Source organism: Anguilla anguilla, chromosome 14 (genome assembly GCF_013347855.1).
Source record: "Anguilla anguilla isolate fAngAng1 chromosome 14, fAngAng1.pri, whole genome shotgun sequence".
Lineage (NCBI taxonomy): Eukaryota > Metazoa > Chordata > Actinopteri > Anguilliformes > Anguillidae > Anguilla > Anguilla anguilla.
This window is the reverse complement of record NC_049214.1, coordinates 32,021,962-32,045,572: the sequence shown is the minus strand read 5'-3', so window position 1 is coordinate 32,045,572 and position 23,611 is coordinate 32,021,962. Positions and strand designations below refer to the sequence as shown.

General features: G+C 38.1%; 2 protein-coding genes across 2 annotated transcripts in view; both read right to left on the bottom strand.

Moving 5' to 3' along the window:
• Positions 1-23,611, bottom strand: part of LOC118213033 — a 199,754-nt gene that overhangs the window by 96,191 nt on the left and 79,952 nt on the right. The gene's annotated exons all lie outside the window — the stretch shown is intronic.
• LOC118213375 overlaps positions 1-23,611 on the bottom strand; it is an 83,229-nt gene that overhangs the window by 50,833 nt on the left and 8,785 nt on the right. Inside the window, exons 5-16 of the mRNA XM_035392292.1 lie at positions 17,846-17,941; positions 16,829-16,921; positions 14,877-14,951; positions 8,369-8,482; positions 7,646-7,768; positions 6,608-6,694; positions 6,356-6,448; positions 4,946-5,029; positions 3,042-3,134; positions 2,674-2,772; positions 2,490-2,508; positions 2,103-2,181 (exon numbers count right to left, since the gene is read on the bottom strand). Coding sequence (XP_035248183.1) covers positions 2,103-2,181; positions 2,490-2,508; positions 2,674-2,772; positions 3,042-3,134; positions 4,946-5,029; positions 6,356-6,448; positions 6,608-6,694; positions 7,646-7,768; positions 8,369-8,482; positions 14,877-14,951; positions 16,829-16,921; positions 17,846-17,941 — 1,055 coding nt within the window. The remainder of the gene's footprint in view (positions 1-2,102; positions 2,182-2,489; positions 2,509-2,673; positions 2,773-3,041; positions 3,135-4,945; positions 5,030-6,355; positions 6,449-6,607; positions 6,695-7,645; positions 7,769-8,368; positions 8,483-14,876; positions 14,952-16,828; positions 16,922-17,845; positions 17,942-23,611) is intronic.

Below are 23,611 nucleotides of genomic sequence, written 5' to 3'. Positions count from 1 at the left end.
CCGCCCAGAGCGAAGCAGCACCACTGAGTAAAGATACATCACTGAGTAAAGATAGAACAGTGAGTAAAGATACACCACCAAGTAAAAATACACCAGTGAATAAAGATACAAAAAAAACTAAAGCACCAGTGCAAGTTAACGATACTAACCAAGAGCCAAAATACAAATCCTGAATACAAGCATATTACATCCATAACAAGTCCTAAAAAGAAACACAAAACCATAAAATACCGTAATAACAGTATACATAATCTGGCTCTTGTAGACAACAAAAGGATCCTTTACATGTCATTGGGACCGCCATCGGTTCCCCGTAAAACCACAGAGACAAAAATGAGAATTTATTACACAAGAACTTAGATGCTGAAAATAGGTGTTGTGGATAAACAGGATGACAGTATGTGAGTATGGTGTCAACTAATCCCAACCAAGAATTAGAGTTCAGACTGATGTGAATCAGTCCTATTGAGAAACAGTACAGTACATGCACAGTAAAATGTTATGTGTTAATTAATTATTAGTTAGATAACATTAGTGTGTACATTAGTGTGTACATAATTAGGCTGAATTTGGGATGAAGTAAAAAAATATTCTCCCACATCAATTCTGCTTTATGTATGTGTGTAATATACAGTGCACTATAAAATTATTTATACCATTGATGATGAACAAAAAAGTATATATAAAATAAATAATACAAGTACTGAGCTTTATTTTAACTGCATATTTTTGCAGAATATTTTCAACTTTTAGTGGTTTAATTGAATCCACCAACACTATTCTCAAATTTCAAATTTATTTCCTAAGAAATAAGAGCTGAGTATGGAACAATAACACCCAGGCTGTGTGCTATATTTCGTATTTTTGTCGGCCAACTCAGGAGTCACTTCCACCATGGGTTCCCTCAGCAAATTTCCAATTCATTTTTCCCATTGGCTTTTAGTTTTTTGTCGAAAATAAGGTCTGTGCTTAACGTATGTCGAAGAGACTTTTATGTTTTGTTCTACAAGATAAATGACACCCATTATTATCTCAAACGTGAATTTAGAAGCCGTTATGTTCTTTAAAAAAATAAGTTGCTAACAAGTTGCTATGCTAAACGGTTGTCGCATGCAGGCAGGCTAGTATGGAAATTTGAGTGGCTGTTGCCAGAAAGCGACCATTGTAGTTTCAATATAGCAACTTACCTTTTAAAAGCACATAACTGCTTCAAAATCCACGGTGGTGATATTAATGGGTTTAATTTATCTTAACAAAACGTGGAGCTCTCTTAGGCTTACGTTCACCGCAGACCTTATTTTCAGCAAAGAACTAAATACCTATGAGAAAAATGCATTGGAAATCTGATGAGGGAACCCATGGCTCAAAAAAGTGAACTTACATCAGGGTTTTAGGACTACAAACTAGAACACTATATTTGCCATCTTGAGGACTGCAAGAATCCTTTCTTGTAGACACACTGACTCATTGAAAATACCTCCTGTCTATGTGCAGTAATCTACTCAGGTGGAGAGAGAGGTACCATCTCTTGAAGTTCCTGTGGCGTCTACAAAGAGAAATGACAGTGAAATTATACAGAAAATACATCAATTACACGTGAGAGCGTTGGACTATCTGAATATTCAAAGAGATGCACACATCTACACTGATTCAAGATTGTCACTTTTGTTTTGCATTAATTTGAAAAACATAAATTACTTCAAAAACTGGCAGTGTAGTTAAAACCTGAAATTGTTGCTCTTCTGGCTTGTTCTTACAATAATTTTTCGCTCTGGTGGTAATGTTTATTTGTGAGAACAATATCCCCCCATTAACAACGTGTATGTGCTGCTTCCCTAGTGAATTAAAACTGTAGTTCAGGTATTTGATCTGAATACTAAATGCCCCCTGTCTGTACCCCTCTCTGCTGCCCCCTGTCTGTATCCCTTTCTGCTGCCCCACTGTCTGCAACCGTCTCTGCTGCCCCCTGTCTGTAACACTCTCTGCTGCCCTCTGTCTGTACCCCTCTCTGCTGGCCCTTGTCTGTAAACCTCTCTGCTGCCCCGTCTGTACTGTGACTGCTTCCCTAGCGAATTAAAACTATACGACTTATCACTACACACCTGATTTTGCTGAGATGATGCTGGTGATTGGCTTTGTGTTTTGCAGAACTGAAACATTAGCTCCAGCTGTTCTTTAATTCTAAGGTAAAATGAAATGGTAGTGTTACCACAAACAGTGAAAGGAACTTACAGATCGAGACAGTCCTGCTAATTTAAAAGGTTTTGCATTCTAACTTATTTTATACAACTAGCCTTAAAATGTATTAAGACTAAGTCAACTAAAACATTTCCAATTTTGAAACATGAAGCATTCATGTAGTATATTTTGAAATATTTGAATAACTAAAAAAACATTGGAAAAATACATTTTAAAAATTATGAAAAGGATCTATAACAGATAATTCATAATTCTGGCAAATGCATTTACTACAGGGTGTTTGTACTTACTTTTCTTTTTTCTGCAGCCCTGCATTTCACAAATTAACAAAGATGGTTAACATTTAGCTAGATATGACAATATTGAATTAATACATGCATAATATTCTTTTCAATTTGAAGGAATTATGTGATATGTGAGTGTCAGGCATTTTTGAAATGTTGAAAACGTTAGCAATTTCCAAAGGATACTTACAGTATGCATACATCTGTAAAACTAGCCAACAGGCCAAAAAGAAAAACTCAAGGGGGAGGATGATGAACCGAAGATCTTTCACAGTTCGCTCCCCTTTTTCTGAAAGTAAATACGTGTTTACAAAAACCCTCACAGAGAATTCCACAGTTTGGCCTTGTGATTTCCAGTTAGCACATGTACAATCACATTTCTCAAAAGTGGTCACATTTAAAATCGGCATTTAACACCTATGAATGCACTGGTAGTATGACATAAATTAGGTAGTAGGCTTAAATTTTAGATCCGAATACTTGATTTTTCACACAAAGGGAATAATCAAGACAGATGTTTGGATTGAGATTAGGTCTTTTTTTGTTTACTGTACTCACCTGCTTTCAGAAAGACTTCTGTTGCCAGAGCAAGTGAATTAACGACACTTAGGACAGCAGAACCAATCACATATACTAGTATATGAGGAACAGCTGAAAAGCAATGAGACCTGTTTTAGTACGTGTGTAAGTTTAAGGCAAAAATACTTGCTTGTAGTACGGTCCCCAGAACTGCACACAATACTCTTATAAAATAGTGTGGTCTAACTTCCTTGGATTTATACTCAATACTTTTGGCTATATATCCCAGCATACCATTGGCCTTTTTTACTGCTACAGCACAGTGCCTAAAACCAGAAAGGCTTTTATAATCCATTACTTTTAAGTCTTTTTTAAACCGAGCATATTCCAATTTTGTTGCTCCCATGAAATAATCCTGCCTAAAGTTTTTATTTCCCACATGCAGAACCTTACATTTGGCTATATTAAATTAAATTTGCCAGGTTTCCACCCACTTCTGGATTTTATTTAAATCTTCTTGGATTACTTCAGTAGCTTCCAAACATTGATATCAGATTTTAAAATAATGCAAAATCATCACACAAAGTGGTACAGTACCTAAATGTGTAATCATTAACTCTCATATGTTTTTCTGTACTCTACAGTATGTAATGTTTTCTTGTATGGGGATAAGATAACATTAAAACAATATTCAACCATCCACCACATTTTGGCAATGTTCCAGCTCACTTCACATCCGGCGTATTAAACACAAACCCTACACTCAGATACTCTGTTTAAAAAATAACTTATATAACCAAAATATATTGAGCAGTAACACTTCCATATAGACAAAGAAATCTTATCTGTGTTCGGTAGATAGAGACACAGAGAGAGAATCAATGTTGTCGTTCTCTTCTGACTTGGTCCACAAAACAGCATCAGCTGAGTCTATCAGCAAACATATGCCTTAGCCATGCTCAGAATTTCTCAAGAATAATAATATTTTCCAAAAACTGATTGATAACATTTTGCCAGGTGCAGTGTCTTTTACTGCAACCACAGAGTGAATGTGTAAGGCTGCGATGATGAGAAAAAACCCTTGGTTACGCTGAGCTACAAAACGCTATTCGAGAAGTAAAATTAGACATGTGATACATCGTTAGACAGCTTATATTGGATAAATTAATTGTCAATCAAGTCAGACGGTACTATAAAGTGCGACAACACTGTAAACAGCATGTGTGGTATTTCGCACAGCAATTTTTGAAAGTTCCCAGGCTTCACAAATGATCGTATATTACACAAACGGATTGTCCAAAACAATATAAGACCACTCAGACTCGAAAGGGACATTTCTATGTGCAAAACCAATGGTAAGGTTGTATATTTATTCCATATTTAGTCCCAGATATTGACAGTAGAACGACATGGTTCTTTTTAAAGAAAAATCTGTCTTGTTCATTTAGTTACTCAGTGTGCAGCGTTTTCACTGCTGTATTGGCATATCTTAGGGCTATTTTTGGGTTTATCTTGTTGCTATGACGGAAAATGAATTTTTAATGGTGAAAGAACATTATTATGAAGGCCCAGATAGACACTATTGTCCAGTGTGTCATGCGTGGGGGGTGTAGTTGCAGATGAGACTGGGGGGGGGGGGTCTTGGTAAATGGACTACCGGCACGACAATGGCGGCACTTAGAAACTCTTTGGCGGAATTGTCCTGAATTGTCTACTAATAAAGCTAAAACACAGAGTTTGTGTTTTCAACTAATAGTTTGGTTGCAGGAGCACAGAAAGTGTGAGCTGAACAATCTCAGGATGCTGGCGTCATGGCCACTGGAGGGTTGCACTAATAAGTTAATAGATTGTCACTTATTGGACCCGCTGTTGCTCTCATCCTTTGGGGTTCCTGCGTGTGTTCCGAGGGTGTTGGTCACCACATCAATTAAATGATACCGTACCTGGTAAATCACACCTGTGCCGAAAGGATGCTGCTACAGCCAGGATGATGAGGAATGCGCATAAAAACATCAATGCTGGGCGGTCTGTGGTAACACACATATGAATTCATTAAAGTTTTGAGCGAAATATTTCATCTTTGACAAAAGAAAATTTTAAACAAATGATTCCGTAATTTGAATTTAGATAGCTATTATGGGACTGGATTACCATATAAGATGCCACAGTCCTGCCAGGAGCAATGATATAGTTAATAATAGAGAATAATGATTTTAAAAATATGAGTATATAATGAAATTACAACTTGGGTATCCCGGGACAGCACATTTGTGTTGGTAATATCATATATTTTAACAGACTGCAGTTTATGCAGTATTAATAATGTAATAATGGGGGTGAGATGTGTGGAGCAGTCTGTAGGATGGCCTAGTCTTGAGCCATGTACAAATCTCCCTGTGTGGTTGACGGTTCGATCCCCTGCCACGGCACCCCCTGAGCTGTTATCATCCACCCTCTGTCTGTTACTCTCACTGCTTTCTCCCTGTCGGACCAATTAAAAATATATGAAAGGAGGAAGGACTCCTTTTGGGAAAAAAATATAAATGGGACTGTTCTAGTTGGTGGATGGGCCCCTCGCGGTCTGGTATCTGTTAATGCATTGTTCTTATGCATGGATGGGTCCCACAGTCTGGTATCTGTTAAGGCACTGTTCTAGTGCATGGATGGGCCCCATGGTCAGGTATCTGTTAAGGCACTGTTCTAGTGCATGGATGGGCCCCATGGTCTGGTATCTGTTAAGGCACTGTTCTAGTGAATGCATGGGCCCCATGGTCTGGTATCTGTTAAGGCACTGTTTTAGTGCAAGGATGGGCCCCATGGTCTGGTATCTGTTAAAGCACTGTTCTTGTGAGTGGATGGGCCTGGGACCGAAGCCCGACTCTGTTGGTAGCCCATCAAGGTGATGCATAATTGGCAGGAGCATCGCCCAAATTTTGGGAAGTGTTCAGTCAGCCAGGTTCCATATTGCACCCCAGTGACCCCTGCTGGTAGATTGGAAACGTATGGTCTGCTTACTAAAGCTACAGATGAAGTGTCTTCCTCTAACTCATGTCCGTGTGGAGCTTCGCTTTTGGGTTGCAATGTGGGGAAAAAGGAGAGGGTGACTGCGTGCTTCACAGGTGAGCATGCGCACGTCTACACTCCCTCATATCGGCTGCGTAGATGTAATGTAATAATGTGTAATAATAAATTAATGTTAAGTGATTTCCCCAGTACTTCTTCCAGTCTCATACACATATGCCCGTTATGCAAAAAAAAAGAAGTCATTATGCACAAAACATAGGAACTTAACCAATAAAGTAGGCCAAAACTGATTCATTCAAAATCAATGTCAAAAGTACCAAATTCCATACCTTTATCCTTCTCTGAAACGACATCCAGATAGTGAAAGCAGCATGTAATTTCAAGAATTAAGCAAAGCACCAGCAGGACTTTCCGATATAAATCTGAAAGAAAATGTGCTACCATTAAGTCAGAAAATTCATGTTATATTTACTCAACATATTATATTGTTCTGGCTGTGAATGATGGTATAAACAGCTTTAACAAATGTTTTGCTACAAAACCCTTCTCAATCACAATATTTGTAGCTAAGTTATACTTACATACATATTTTATTCTCAGCAAACAGGTTTTACACACAGACAGTATTAGAACTCCAAAACCACTTATAGAACTGCCCAGAACCAACCCTGAAAAACAGAGAGGTACACAACAAAGACATTTATATACACTGACACTGGTGATTCTTTTGCATTTTATATATATATGCATTTTTTTAAAATATTAGTAATATACTTTAATGATTATTAGTGTAGATAATAAAAATAATTTAAGTACACTAAGAAAATCATGTTTATTTTAAAATTTTAGCCACAAAAGATAGCTGAACTATTTTGAAATAAGCTTGGTTTCAATATTAATGCAAACCATAACCTACCAATTACAAATCTTACAAAATAATTTGGAGTTTAGATTTTCTGCAGAAGAAAGTGCTTTTGATGAATAGCAACCTTCCTTTTCAATTTAAGGTACTATCAGACTTGTTTGTGACATAGATCTTAACGATGAAGTTATTTTAGCGCAGTTAACAGATTTTTGCTGCATGGCATTTAATAAACATAACATGGACACATGGATTATCAACACAATAATTAAAGCCCATTTATATTAAGATTATATTCATTTGTATATTTGTGATAGGGAAATTAAAAAAAAAAAAACAGTCTTCTTTTCATGTATAGTTAATGATTAAAAAATGGAAATACAAATGTAAGCCAATTAATAAGATTTTGGCCCACAAGCATGTCCTGTGTGCCTTAGAATCTGCAGTAATCTTGGAATTCTGCAGTATTCTACATTTGTGGTTTCATTTTAGTCAGTAGCCAATTAAGGCCTTGAGGTGTGTGGATTATTTAGCCAATCAACTGGTGCTGAAACACACAAAAAAAAAACTGGCAGACACTAGCCGTCCAGCACTTTGATTTTAACTATATGAATGCTGGGATGTTATTTGGTCATTTTGATTAGCTACATGGGTGTGACAGCCACATATTTTCTGACCCTCATTTACACAAGTTTCTGTGCACTACCTGTATGTGCTTGGCATTGTTTAATATGGGTTATTTTAAAGGGCAACTTACCCATTAAAAAAAAATCTCCATCATGCGTGAAAATCAGAAAGACTACTTCAAAAAAAGTGGCAATGTTTAGCCACAGAAACACAGTGAATGACTGTGTAAGTATCTGTGGTACAGCTTTTAACACTGTAAGTACAGAAAAGGACAATGTTTTAGTTATTTGGTTACTAATGCATGTGGACACACATTCATATGAAAAGTTTCAATGGACACTTCGAAACATTCTTACTGCAGTATGTATTTATACATGAAATGCATGTGTGTGTTGACATCTCAGTGAAACAGTGATATTTTGATTTTTAAATGTTGTTCAAAGTCCATACGATATTATAGTATTAGCTGTTACTAAGTAAGAAAGCTGCCTGTTCTCTGTCCCTCTCCCCTCCATATACAAACTGTGCATACAATCTGTGATGACCCGCTACTCTGCTACCCGTGCTGCTTGTTTTGGTGTTCGCTCACAGGTGCCTGAATCGCGGAGCAGGGGGTCATTTGTGCAATTGGGAGCACCTGTGTCTAGGGCTCCCAGAGATATTAAGATGCTGAACATTTTAATAAGAACATTGACTCTTGGAACCACTGGATTCAGAAAATAAACATATTTTACTTAATCCTCACATCCCCATCAGCACAATAACACTGCAATACATCCCAATACAAACACTGATTGTATGCACAATGTATTGTGTAACGTGTATTTTGCTATATTGTAAAATATAGTCTTACCTGAAGAACAAACTGCCAATAAACTGCACAATAACACAACTCCGAAGCTGACTCCAGAAGTAACTTTTCTTTCTACATCTGGAGCATGGTATATCAAAACATTCTGGAGATGAACTGATTGGAAGAGAAGTGAGAGACAATTAAATCAGGCATAGGACACTTAAAGAAAATTAAGACAAAGAAGGATAATGAAAAAATGTTAAGTATTTATCCAGTATGTTATTCATTGTGCAGTCAAATACACTACATGGCCAAAAATATGTGAACACCTGACATCCAATATCTCACTATGTTATATATATATGTAATATCTCACCTGGGCAGGACATACCAGAATAAAGCAGAATAAAGTGGAAGCCAGGGTGGTTTAATTGTTGCCTGATCTAGTGCTTTCACATAGTAGCTCACAAACACTCCGTAATAGCCTAAGCTGTCCCTACGAAAAAGATCTCAAAATATTCATTTTAATATTTAATGTCACCATAATGCTCACGAGGAAAGAGATTTAATTTACCCAATTTACCTATAACCTTACAAATAAGTGTTGTACTGTAGATTGATCTGAACTCATAATATACGAAATGGACAAAATCAGTACTGCTTGGAGCCTGCATGATCATTAAGTAAGTATGCACAGTCAGGAGAAGAGGGGGTGTCCCACCCTCTCTTTCAGTAGATAAAATTTGTGTCTTTCTTTAGGAGTTCAGTTTTTAACAGTTAGTTGGAAGTAGGCATCTGAGTCCTGCATCTAGGTTAGGCATTTTACATTTCAACTCTGGTTTTTTAATTTTGCTCTAGGCACAAGCCTGGGGTTACCATAGGAGAAACAGCTCTGGTTCGGTATTCCTTTCATTTCTTGTGTGACTGTAACCTGTCTGTCTGCTACATTCATACATTTTTTTTTTGTTGCATTATTTTCGTTTCATTATGAACACACAACATGACTTCTTATACATGTATCACACACAAAACATCCTAACATAAATACAAAACATCCATACACACCAAACATTACTAGATGTGGAAGTATGGGTTTTCTTCATTCTTTTAATGTTTTTACATTTCTTCTTATTAAAGATTGTACTGATCAAGAATATATTTAAATGTATGTGATTATGGGATGATCTCTGAAGAACAATAGGTATTCTGTGTTATGTCTATTTGTAACTAAGGAAAGACAGTGGTCTCCTTGTACACTGATGCATACTACCTAAAGAATCTTTGAACCCCAGCTGCAGGAGGGAAAATTGTAAACATTTACTTGAGTGGAATTTTGTAAGTAACTTCTGGTGGGAAACAGTCTTGTGCAGAAGACCTTTGAGTTGTAAGAGAAGAGAAAGGATACTGATTATAAAGAACTGATTTGTTATATCTAGTAAATGTATAGATTATATTCTATTAAAATGAATGAATGAAAATCAAAGTAATCACGGCAACAGTAATGATATAAACATAGTTTGTTAGAACATGGTGGTGTGTATATGAGTCAATATTTCAGTTGGATTACAGCATGTAGTGAATGCATGTAAAGTGCATGTACTTTGAAACTGGAAGATGGAACAATTGTTAACCATGAAGACAAATACTTGTTATTCAAGTCATGCATATACATTTCTCTGTAAGTGTGTGTAGTGAAATATCTGTCATTGATTAAAATGAAAGATTATATAATAGTTATTGTTAAACTAACTTATGAAACATATGTTTGACCTAGGCTGGGATTGGTTATTTTAAAGGGAAGATACATCAGGGTAGGAGGAGATCTGGTTGTATAAAAAGGATGTAAAAACATAATGAGAGGAAGCTCTCTATGTATCTTTATGGTACTAGAGACCTCCCGTAGGCCTACGTACATGAAAAGGATTATTGATTAAAGAGAATAAAAAGGTTATTAGAAGAAATCATAAGTTCTAGTCTTTATTCTTGCATCACCGACTCACCCACCGAACCTAAGAAGGGATTTTCCTCCACATAGACTTACATCAAAACATACAAATCCACATAATTGCTCAGTCCTACATATTTACTATATTTCCAAATCATACCCCTTATTCATTTTAACAACTTAGCTATCCATTACCTTTTCACACAGCCTCTTTTGCAAATTGACACATTATCGGTTTCATTTTTATCACTCCTCCAAAAAAAACAAACAAAACCAAAACAAAAAAACAACAAAAGCACCCTCCTAAGCATTTACCTACTATAACTATAAATGTCCCTTAACTACTGCCTTCATTATCCCATCCCATACAGCTTCAAATTGTGCCATTCTGTTATTTTCTATGGCTAATACATTCATAAATTTTTAAGGCAGCAGAACCTCGTCTTTAGATTAGCCGTGAATATCTGGTATAACTTCATACATTTCTTAGTTTTAATCTGGTTGTACAATTTGATGCAATAACAGTTATTAAATTTTAATCTGGTTGTTTAATTTAAAAGTTGGTCCAACATAAAGGAGGATCGAACAGGTTGCTCTGCCTATCAACAAATTCAACATTTTAATTTATAATTGATATCTTTGATAGTAATTATCAAATTAAACCTAATAAATATGTTGGATAAGTGAGGTAATTTAACTGTTGATGCACTTGTGTTCGATATTCAGAGTGCCAAACATTAAATGAGGGCATTAGCTGTTAAAACTGCTGGATTCAGAAAATAAACATACAGTATTTTATTTCATCCTCATTTCCCAGACACACTATAATGAGGAAAAAAAACCCCAAACACCTGTCTGACATGATAAATGCTCTTCTGGATGCAGCGAGGATGAGTCTGTGACTATTGTCCGCAAAAGACTTCACAAACAGAACTACTGAGTCTGCACTACAAGATGCAAACCACTAGTTTGCCGCAAAAAAACAGGATAGCCAAGTTACATTTTGCTAAAAAGTATCGGAAAAAAAGCCTGCAGAGTTCTGTAAAAAGGTTTTAAGGACAAATAAGACCATAAATAAGACCAAGATTCACTTGTATCAGAGTAATGGCAAGAGAAAAGTGTGACGTCCAAATGAAGATCCAAGATCCAAAGCATATCACCTTATCTGTGAAACATGGGGGTGGGGGTGCTATGATTTAGGCATGTATGGCTGCCTCAGGTACTGGCTCGCTTGTTTTCATTCATGATGTAACTACTGATATCAGCAGTAGAATGAATTCTGAAGTGAACAGAAGCATCTTATCTGCTCAAGTTCAAGTAAACGCCTCAAAACTAATTGGATGGTGCTTCATCCTATGTCGAGACAATGAACCCAAACATAGCGCTAAAGCAACATCGATGTTCTCACAGCCAAAAACTGGATAATTCTTGACTGGCAAAGTCAGTCACCTGATTTGAATCCAATTAAATATGCTTTTCTTATGCTGAAGACAAAACTTAAGGCAACTAGCCCCCTAAGAGCAGGAGCTGAAGATGGCTGCAGTACAGGCCTGGCAGAACATCACCAGAGAAGATACTGAGCAAATGGTGATGACTAAGGATCAAAGAATTCAAGCAGTCATTGCATGCAAAGGATGTGTGACAAAGTACTGAACATGATTACTACACTGACATTATATCAATGAATAGGCAATTTAAATACCAAGCTTGTGAGGACTTTGCTGAAGACAGCAGTGACCACTGGAAAATTACATGTATCCAAAAAGCTAGAAATCAAACATTCAGAGCCAGTATTATTACAAAATGAAATTTCAATTATTTTGTTGAACAAGGTTATCTCTTCATGATCTGTTTACTCTGAATTAGAAATAACTTGTTACATCCTTGATTCTGACCAAACTTTGGACCATTTCTCTCATGTGTTTTCAAATTCTACTGCTGAAAACATGCCCCCTGTCAAAACTTCAGGATTAAAAACCAGTTTAACCCCTGGTGTTCCTCAGATCATTCTGCAGCTATTCATATCAGAGACAAAGCTTGGTCCTAAGTTAAAAGACTGGTACGCCTGCTAATTAGCTTAACTTTAGGAAACTGAGCACCGATGCATTTACTTGATAAGAAAAGTCCAGTGTGATTATTACCTGACCTCTCTTTCAAAATGTAGTAGAGATGGACATAGCTTTTGGAAAATGGTGAAATCACTGAAAAATAATTCCATCACTACTCTCCCTTCTTGCATTTTCAGTTACATTATTTTATTATAAATAAAACAGATATGGTGGAAGCTTTTAATCATCATTTTATGTCCTCTGGCCATTTGTTTAACAGGCTGTCTGTTGAAATTGTTCCAGATAACTACCCTCAATCCAAAAATAGGAACTTCATCCAATTCATTTTGTCCTAGCAAACGCTCTTTTAGACCTATAAGTTATTATGAAGTTTACAATGCACTAGCTAGCAAAAACACAAGGAAGTCAGTGGGACAAGACAATCTTGATCCTTGCCTTTTGCGTCTCAGGGCTCATATAATGGGCATACCACTTGCTCACATTTTTAATATAACTTTTATTTCAGGTAGAATCCCAAAATTATGGATTGCAGCTCAGGTTATCCCTCTATATACTGTATACTGTATTGGCTGTACCAGCGATCTAAACAATTATCATCCAATTTCAAAATTTTCCTGTTTAGCCAAAGTCTTATCACTGGCTAACTCTCAGAAATGAGCCTTTGTGGAGGTGAAAGACATTCCAGAACCACAACATTCAGGTTTTAGGCCTGTCATATCACAATACTAGCAGTAATTTTTGAGATTAATTATATTGTCAACTCTTTGGATAATAAGCGGCATTGTGCCGCACTCTTTATCAACCAATCCAAGGCATCGGACGCTGTTGACCATAATATTTTATTGAAAAATGTAATCCTCCTTTGGATTGGATGAACTTTCTCTTGACTGCTTTTATGCATACCTCTTGGAGAAAACTCAAGCTACTGTTGCTGACGCCTGATGGTATTAAATCAAGCTCTCTTGAAATTAGTAAAGGTGTCCCACAAGGGTCTATTCTATGTCCACTTTTATCCACACTTAATACAAATAAGAGCAATCTCAGCAGTGCATTTCTTATGCTGAAGACAAAACTTAAGGCAACTAGCCCCCTAAGAGCAGGAGCTGAAGATGGCTGCAGTACAGGCCTGGCAGAGCATCACCAGAGAAGATACTGAGCAAATGGTGATGACTAAGGATCAAAGAATTCAAGCAGTCATTGCATGCAAAGGATGTGTGACAAAGTATTGAACATGATTACTACACTGACATTATACCAATGAATAGGCAATTTAAATACCAAGCTTGTGAGGACTTTGCTGAAGACAGCAGTGACCACTGGCAAATTACATGTATCCAAAAAGCTAGAAATCAAACATTCAGAGCCAGTATTATTATTATTGAAAAATGTAATCCTCCTTTGGATTGGATGAACTTTCTCTTGACTGCTTTTATGCATACCTCTTGGAGAAAACTCAAGCTACTGTTGCTGACGCCTGATGGTATTAAATCAAGCTCTCTTGAAATTAGTAAAGGTGTCCCACAAGGGTCTATTCTATGTCCACTTTTATCCACACTTAATACAAATAAGAGCAATCTCAGCAGTGCATTGCAATGTCCATTTTTATGCAATGATACAATATTGTATGCCTTGTATAGCTCCAAGTTTAACCAGGCCATTACTACTTTACAGTTTGCATTTGATGCTTTTCAGTTAGCTCTTATTAATCACAAACTTGTTTTAATGTTTAAAAATATAATGCATTTTATTTTCAGGAGATTTATTACGGAAAACTTCTAATGTCTGCATTCGTACACTTCAGGGTACCCAAATTGAAATATTTAGGAATTTGTCTGGATACTAGATTGTCCTTTAAACCTCACATGGAACATCTGTCTCAAAAGCCATAATTGGATTCTTGTAGAGAAATAAAGCATGTTTCTCTATGCAAGGTTTTTATTTGGCCATGCTGTGTTGCTGTGTTTACAATCAAAGTCTCCTCCTCCATCATCAACCCTGTCCACTCACCCCAAGTACCCGACCTAATGTACTATCTAGCTGGATAGGAGGTAAATGTTAGTACCATGTAATGAGTGACTTCGCACAGCAGGTACTTACAGATCCAACACAAAACAAGCCAACTCAACATTGCTTTTCATCCTCTTGGCAAACTTCTGCAGACTACCAAGGAAATGCAATTCTAAGGTTAACTGTAGTTCTTGAACGAGCCCTGTCAGCTTGTCTTTTTGCTTTTTCTGTATCTGGGCTTCTTCACTAGCAAGGTAGCAACAAGCACTCCACTGAAATCTGATCCCAAACCACAGGCTCTGTAGCCACACCCACCCCTCCCCACACAGAAAAGAGCGCCACGCCCAAAATGTCCCAAACACATTTTAGAATAACAAATACAGGTAAAGGTTCACAAATTGCCAGTGCTTCATAGATATGTTTTAGCATGGTTATTTTATATTTTCAAGGAAAACATTGTACATCGTATGCCTTTAATAAACTGTCTTGTCTGCACTTGACTATGTTGCTAAGCCACCAAAAGTATTTTTGCAGTATGTACACTTACCAGAATTTATCCATGCTGTAACAACAATATACACCAAAGGCAGAGCCAAGTCAGTGAATCGCTGGTAATGTATACCTGTGAAAAGAAACCAGTTATTTTAACAGCTCTATCCAGTGCTCATGATGTTCTTTAGGCTTTAGCCACAGAAAAATGCCTAGTCACCCAAACCAGAGCCACTAACGTTACAATTGGAGTTGCCATGTACAATTATAAAACCTAGTCTATCTAAATCTTAACACTGAAAGAACCAGGGCCACATCGGGGGGAGGGGGGGAGGGCACTGCCCCCCCAAACTCCATGGATAACTACCACTACATGAAACAAGTATGTTCGTGCAGGGTCACTGCATTTGAGATGCTCTGTGAATATCAGATAAAACATGCTTATTGCAATGGTGCCATCTGTTTTATATATATTGTTCAATAAGCAAACTCACCTCTATCATGGTAGGTAGGCCTACGATTTCCTTGTACGATAGTCTGTGATCATATCAAACTTAGCCTATATACCCATTCTACAGAAAATGTGTTCAATCAAACTATTCAATTTAATTATTTGTGGTCATTTCTTTGGTACTAGTGTTATTTTCTGATATGCAAAGATTGCTGGGCCATTACATGGCCAAAAGTATGTGGACACCTGACATCCAACATCTCATCCAAAGTTATGGGCATAAATATGGAGTTGGTCCACCCTTTGCTGCTATACCAACCTCCACTATTCTGGGAAGGCTTTATATTACATGTTGGAGCATTGCTGCAGGGATTTGCTTCTATTCAGCCAGAAGAGCATTTGTGAGGTCGGGCACTGCAGTTGGCTCTCCGATGGATCTCAAAGGTGTTGGATAAGGCTAAGGTCAGGGCTGTGTGCAGGCCTGTAAAGTTCTTTCACACCATTCTCAACAAAAGTGTTTCTATATGGACCTCACTGTGTGCCCAGGGGGCATTGTCATAGTGTATCTGAGGGTGAGAGGGGACCATCATAAGTAGCTTCCGCCAAATATTTTTAAAAAGCTAGCTAGGGAGCAAGCCATTTCGTTATCCACTTTTCATTCAAATTAAGTGCTTTCTCTTTGAATCTCGCAATGCGGCCAACAGATGTGTAAATATTATGTTCAATAAAAAACACAAATGTCAGACCAATATCTATATTTATGGAATGCAGGGTATGTTTTCCCTGTATTTTCATTTCTTATCTGTATAATGAAGTTCTTAAAAATCAATAAGCAATGCAGGCCTGAAAACTATAGCACGTACTGTGCCTTGAATAAAAAGCTGTCCCCCCCAAATTTCTGTCTGCCCCCCAATCACAGCAGTCTAGATCTGGGACTGGAATGAACTATAAAAATACTAACATTACTATCACTAACAAACTAATAAGTGCCAAATATAGAGCTAAAGAACAATATAGAACATGAAACAAAGAAAGACTCAAAAGGATCTACCTACGTTAATCTAAAGATGAAAAAAAAGGCTGTTACAACTTGACCGCAGGTGGGCTGAAATAAGCAAGGTCATTTGTGCAGCCGTTTTAGACAGGCTGAACACATAATACTTATCCATCAATCAAGAAGAGGGGCAGAGATGGGGCTTTAACTTACGTTAAAGTTGGTTTTTACCTACTTCAGTGTCACAGGTGTGGGGTTGGATCCAAGTGAAACAAAACACAACTTTTCCCCTTTGGGTGGCAGTGCATGGCTATTTTTTGGAGGGACAAGCCTTAAATTGATTTTTTTTAACAATAGGGCTGATAATAATGTGTCAAATGAGGAGACAGAATACTTGACGTTAGAACTCAAAAATCCTGATTTAGTGTTTAATACCTCTTTAAGCTAAGCATAAATTCTGTCTCATACTATATATGAATATAAAATCTCATGTGATATAAGGAGGCAATAAATTGTGTATTTTGCACATGTTCACAAAATACTATATTATAAAATAAAAACATACCAGGAAGTAACTTCATATATGGAGCCACCTTAAATATCACTAGGATCCTCATGAGATTTATGGTACTGCAAACATTAGCCTCTACAAAAGAGCCTGCAAAACAAAAAGGACACAAAAATGTAAGCAGTGACAAATATGCAACTCTGTATTTTTATTTATATTTTTCACGGTTTTCCACAATTTTCTCCCCATTTTGGAAAGGCTGATCTATACAGCTGCCCTGATGCTGGTGTCCCTGCAGCCAATGCAGGAGAGTGTAGATGAGTATGCGCTCTCCACCATAGCATGTCAGGTCAGCGTCTTCACACCGCCGCCCACAAGCCAGGCTTTGCATAGGCATAAGTCACAGGAAGACACTTCATATGCAGCTTTGGCAGCAAACTGGTCATTGGAGGTCACTAGAGTGCAATGAAGCGCAGATTCATGCACTTGGACAGCGCCTTAACAGATATCAGACAGTGTAGAACATCCATGTAAACTGTCTTAAAATTATCAATTCAAAAGAACAAGTAATATAATTTATTTTTCTTTAAAAATACTATCAAACATATCATAGGTCACCTAATAATGGCACGATACACCTACATGTGCTCTGTGTACCAATGTAGAAAAAAGACAAATAAAAATATAATGTTAGGGCTGCTGGGTGGTTCATCTGGTCTAGGCACTGTTCTGGAGAATGGCTGAGCTTCACAGTCATGTATGGCGTCCAAGGACCAGGGCCAGTAGCAAATGCGTTGCCCAGGGATGGGAGTGTTCAGTCAGTTAGGGGTCCCTGTTTAATCACTCTCCCTCTGCCTCATGTCTGTAAAAATCTTGGCTGTGGGCTGCGATGTGAAAAGAATCAGGCTGGCGACATCATGCGTCCTTGTCTATACTCTCACGAATCAGCCACGAGTATGGCAGCATGAGCATGGCTGTAAATAGCTAATAGAACATTCAAAATTAGGGAGGGAATTGGGCATGGAAAACTTAAAAAAAAAAAAAAACTAAGTAAAACAAAGTAGACAGACTTACTTTCAATTTTACCCCATATGGCGAATGCGATGGATATCAGGATGCATGGAACTGAGACTTGAAGGCAGTATAGCAACAGAGCCCTGTTGCTTTCATCTGTGAAGAAATAAGAAAAATTCAATCACCACACGCATATCCTTGCACACATTATTGGAGTTATGGAACTATTACAGTTGAGGCCAAAGGTTTACATACATCTAGGCTAAAGACATTCACACTCAATTTTTCACAACTCCACATATTTCATGTTACCATACATTTCCTGTGTTAAGTCAATTAGGGTATCTACTTTATTTCCATAAGAGGTCATTTCAAATTAATAGCTAAGAGACAGATTTATGTCAGCTTTTATGTACTATTTCAGATTTTCAGTGGGTCAAAGTTTTACATACACTTTGTTAGTATTTGGTGCCATTGCCTTTTAATTGCTTAACTTGAATCAAACGCTTGGGGTAGCCTTCCACAAGCGTCTCACAATACTTTTCCAGAATTTGTGCCCATTTCTCCTGACAGACCTGGTGTAACTCAGTCAGGTTTGTGGGCCTCCTTGCTCAGACACGCCTTTTCAGTTCAGTCCACAAATTGTCTATGGGATTCAGGTCAGGGCTTTGTGATGGCCACCCCAATACTGTCACTTTGTTGTCTTTATGTCATTTTTTTTACAACTTTGGAGGTGTAGGGCAGTTGTAAGTTGTTTCTCTACAGTCCTCTCTCTGAGGGCTCAAATGCTTTATTTCTGCATAAGCTCCCAAATGAGCCTGTGTCTGTTACTTTCAACATTCCAACACTATCTTCCACTTCCCTTCAGGATCGCCAGACCCCTCACGTCAAATACTCATAATTCTAAGATCAAAGCTATGGATAACACTGGGGGGATAAACAACCTCCTTGCATGTAGTGGAGGCATATAGTAATGAATGTTTATTCGCTGTTAACCATTCTCACGGTATGAACCCACCATGGAGTGATATCTCTGGACTGCGCTAGCTCGGCGCCTAGATAACTGCTGAGTATCCCTAGAGAGCACCACCGGCAAACTAGCAGGCATCGTCAGTATTTCAAGGCCGCACCATTCACCCCAGCGAATGGAGGAAAACCTCATTGAATAGTTGGCTAATACAATTCAGGGTTTCCGCCAGTGTATTGCAAGCCCGCGGCCCGCCGGGCCTAAGCATCGGGGAATTAAAAAAATTTTTTTAATGTATTTTTAATATGTTTTTTAAACTACAGTTACAGTGGGGCGGCTCGGTTGGAAAGCTCCCCAGCGACATCTGTTGGTTTAAACGTGAATGCACTATAGGAAAACAGCAGGTCTGAGATCAGTGTTCTTTACTCTCAATGTGCGTAGGGACGTTCAACACTTGAGGCTTCCAACTATCACAAGCTAACGTTACCTAGCAAGCCACCATTTCTTATTTAGAAGGCTAATTAACCTCGTTACAAGCTGCGTTATCACTTCATCTCGTCAGTCAAGTACATTCTTTTTATATTAACTTAAGCAGTGTGTAGGTAACGTTAAACTAATAGCATTAGTGTAATATTCGATAAATTGCAACATTACATTACTTATTAATCGCCATCGAAATAACGACTTCACTTGTTTATTAATAATGTTAGCTTGATGACATTGATGTGCACGACAACGTGGTCATTTAGCTAACTTAGCTAGCTAGCCAAACAGTCAGTAACATAAGCCGCGTTTCCACCGCAGGAACTTTACCCCGGAACTAGGAACCTTTTGAGGAACTCAGTGCGTTTCCACCGCAGGAACTAGGGTCTACATTTAGTTCCTGGGGCTTTATTTTACCCCCCAAAAGGTTCCTGCTCGGGGGGTAGTACTTTCCGAAAGTAGAGGAACCTTTTGGGTGGAGCTTGGAGCGCTGAACATTTCTGATTGGTAGAGTAGGCTACTCGCAGCATTTTTTTGTATTTATTTTCCGCCATTACCCGCCATGTTTGAAAATATGCAGCCGCAAACCAATTTATTTTCATAATAACTTCAAATCAAACTTGTATGTTATGCAGCGCAGTAGCCTAGTTTTGGTTATAGCCTGCCAACGTCTTGGAATTATAACGTGTGCTCTTCTGTTCTTTTCTTGCTTTAGTATTCGTTTTATAAAATGCTAAGCATTCGTGCTGGGACAGCATATTACGTAGGCTACCAAAACATTCAAACGGATTAATTCGGTTGCTGAATATTTTCTTCCGGATTTTCTTTGTTAGCCCATTGTAATTGACTCAAAACGTTTGATACAGTTATGTGAGGTATGCGGTAGTTCTGCGTAATTAACATTGGTGATACAGTACAAGCAAACTGGAAATCACCTTCCGCACTTTTTGTCAGGGTAAAATAACAGGTTAATTCTAGTAATCGTCCCTTTAGCTTTTTCAGACTGCCGTAATTTTACTCAATTTTACTGCCATTTTTCAATTCCACGAAAAGACCAGGAAGACTATGGACTAATTTATGGAGCATGGTTCGCATCTGGAGGGCACACTTCGCTGCTCGGCTAGCAGTAACTTCGAAGGAAAGCAAACGGTGGCTGTACCACTACTAATTTAAATTTTCACGCAAGTCCGAGTTTTCGTTCTATTCTTGTCATTTTGCAATTAGCCTATATGGAATTGACGACGAGAAAGTAATCAAACAGCAAATTGTTTACAACGTGTGCATGTTTTCTGCTGTTGTTGCCAGTTATACATATAAATGTGAACGCAATCTGTCGCTTCGGATGTCAAGACATGAAAGCGAATGTTCGCATAAAAACATAATGAATGTGTTTGAGAGGATATATGAAAATCAATAAATACAAAAGTAACCATATATAGTCATTGTTGGTAACCCGTTGTATATAAGTGGAATAAACCCCTCCGGGCTGTCCCGGTTATTAGAAAATAATGTAGGCTACTTTGGTGGTAGTATGGGGTTACAGAAGAAATCATATGACAGATGGACCGACGACAACGTCGCTTTTTCATATGTCAGTGGGCTAATTTGCCTAATCTTCGCGGGACTTTAGACCGCGGTGGAAACGCAGACAACCATGGGCTGAAGGAACCTTTTAGTTCCTGGTAAAGTAGTTCCTGGGACTAAAAGTTCCGGGTAATTTTGGTGGAAACGCGGCTATAGATATTTTGTTGTTGTTGAAATGTGCCCAGCATTCCAAGGCTGTACGTTGTTGTAAGATTCAGTAGCGAATCAGATAGGCTGTGTTGTGCATATCCCGCTCTTACAGCTCGTTTCCAGCCCAAACCACTGCAAAGAGAGCAAACTTTTTTTGTCAGTGACATTTCCTTCTGACATCTACGACGGCAATCGCGACCACGACATTTATTTTGCCTTTTTGTATAGCTATTTCCATGGATAAAATCGCATTTATTATTATTATTTATTGGTTAAAAACATTTACTTCATATCCAGTTCGACAGCCAACTACTTGCACGTTTCATGACATGTGTAGCCATTTAGTAACACGTTCGCATTTCAGGCTAGAAAATAACCCGTTAATCCAGAGAAATTGCTGAGTTGTCTTAGAATCTTTATCGCAACAGAATCAAGGCTGGCAGCCCGGATCAAATTTGTGACAGCTGCCGTCCAAAACAAACACCTGAGAGAGGCTGCCTGCCTGCGTGCCTCCCCCAAGGCGTTACGTCATTGTTTTGCAATGAGCGGCTGTTGTAAAAACATTTGGGCTTCGATAACCGGAATCGATAAGCTCTGAGGCATACGATTCCAATGAATAGGACAAGTTGGAACCGGTTCTCGTTTCCCATAAATGTGCCCACCATTCCAAGGCTTGTTGTAAGATGCAGTAGCCAATCAGGACTTGAATACAAGTTTTTTGTAGAGTGCAAAAACTTTGATATTATTTATTTTAATTTAATTTATTTTGTTGTTGTTGAAAACACAGCATTCCAAGACTGTGTATTGTTGTCAGATTCTTTGTAAGACTCTGCTATGCTGTAAATAGTTGTTGATTTTTTAAAATGTGTGTTGAATAAATGACTTATTTATAACAACATTCACATTACTTAGTCATATTTTTAAATCTCCAGTCAGCTTTTAGCACTGACTTAACGTAGGGCCCTATGGAATCTGTGTTATAGCTTTTTTAAATTCTCAATTCCGCGATTCCGTTATCACATAAACTATAGGGCCCTACCTTAATCCTACCATCAGTCTGTCGCTGGCCCGCGCCAGGCCCCCGTCAAAATATACCGGGCCTAACAACTTTTCTGGGGGAAACCCTGCAATTACAATATCCAACAGGTCTGAAAAACTCAAAGTGAGTGCAGGCTATTAGAATATTACAGTATCACGTTTCTGAGTTCCCTAGCCTGCACAACTGTGCTATGAGTCGAGTGTAACTGATTGTTGTCTGTCTCATACTAATCATAGGCTACGTGCGTAAAATGGTATTAGTTCATAGGGAGTTTTTGTGTAGCGATGCCCAGCAAACTTGTTGAGAGAGCGCTTCACTTATGAACCATAATACTAATACTATAACGTCTGATTAGTCACTACATTCTACATTATATGTACTGAATTGTATCATGCTATACTGTGCCAGTATCCTATCCCATATTACAACCAAACTGCTTAACTTATAATAACAATTAGTTGTCATTAAAGCTTATATTTTTGTATATGTGTGTTTGTGTTTCCTCTCTCATGCTGATGGAATGATCCACCAACAAAGTCAAATAGAGTCATTTGAATTAATAAGTGTCGAGGGTCAATTCCCTCTAAATAATTTTAAGTGTTGAGGTTGATAAAGGGTGATCTCCAGTTATTCTGGGTTCAATATTCAGAGGGCTGTGCCATTAACAGGGTAGCTGAGGGTGGCCCCCTAATTAAATTTGAAATAATAAAATAATATTAATTAATTTAAATTGAATAACTCAACTAAGTTCTATCAACCTTATGACAGAGGTATGCTTAGGATCATTGTCCTGCTGGAAGACCCAGTTGTGAACAAGTTATAACTTTCTAGCTGATGTCTTGAGGTGTTGCTTCAGTATTTCTAGATAATCCTCCTTCCTCATGATGCCATCTATTTTCTGAAGTGCACCAGTCCTTTTTCCAGCAAAACACCCCCACAATATGATGCTGCCACCCACATGCTTCACAGTTGGGATGGTGTTCTTTGGATTAAAAGCCTCACCCTTTTTCCTCCATACATAGCACTGATCATTATGGCCAAACAGTTCAATTTTTTGTTTCATCTGACCAGAGAACACTCCTCCAAAAGGCTGGTCATCACCTGCAAACTTCATTCTGGGTTTTTTATGCCGATCTTGGAGCAGGGGCTTCTTCCTTGCGCAACAGCCTTTCAGGCCATGGCGATGTAGGATTCTCATAATGGTGGATGTAGATACTTTGGTACCTGATGCCTCCAACTCCTTCATCCGTTCCTTTGTTGTTGTCTTGGGGTTCAGTTGAACTCATTGGCGTAGGAACCAGGTGGGACGTGTGCCCGCCAATGTTTGTAAAGAATCTAATTGCCCCCCCCCCCCCCCCCCCCCCCCCAACCATAACTGATCCGTCTCCCATGTAAAGCTTTCAATAAAGACTGCAACAGCAATAAAAGATTACTTCAAAATTATGCGGAAAGGACTGTAACGCCTGTAAACATAACGTGAATGATTGACTCCCCTCTTCACACAGTAGCAGTGGTTTACCCCCAGGGCCACGAAAAGTTTGAGCTTACGAAAGCACAAATGGGATATGTAGTCAACAATTAGAGGTGATTGCTCAACCCGATG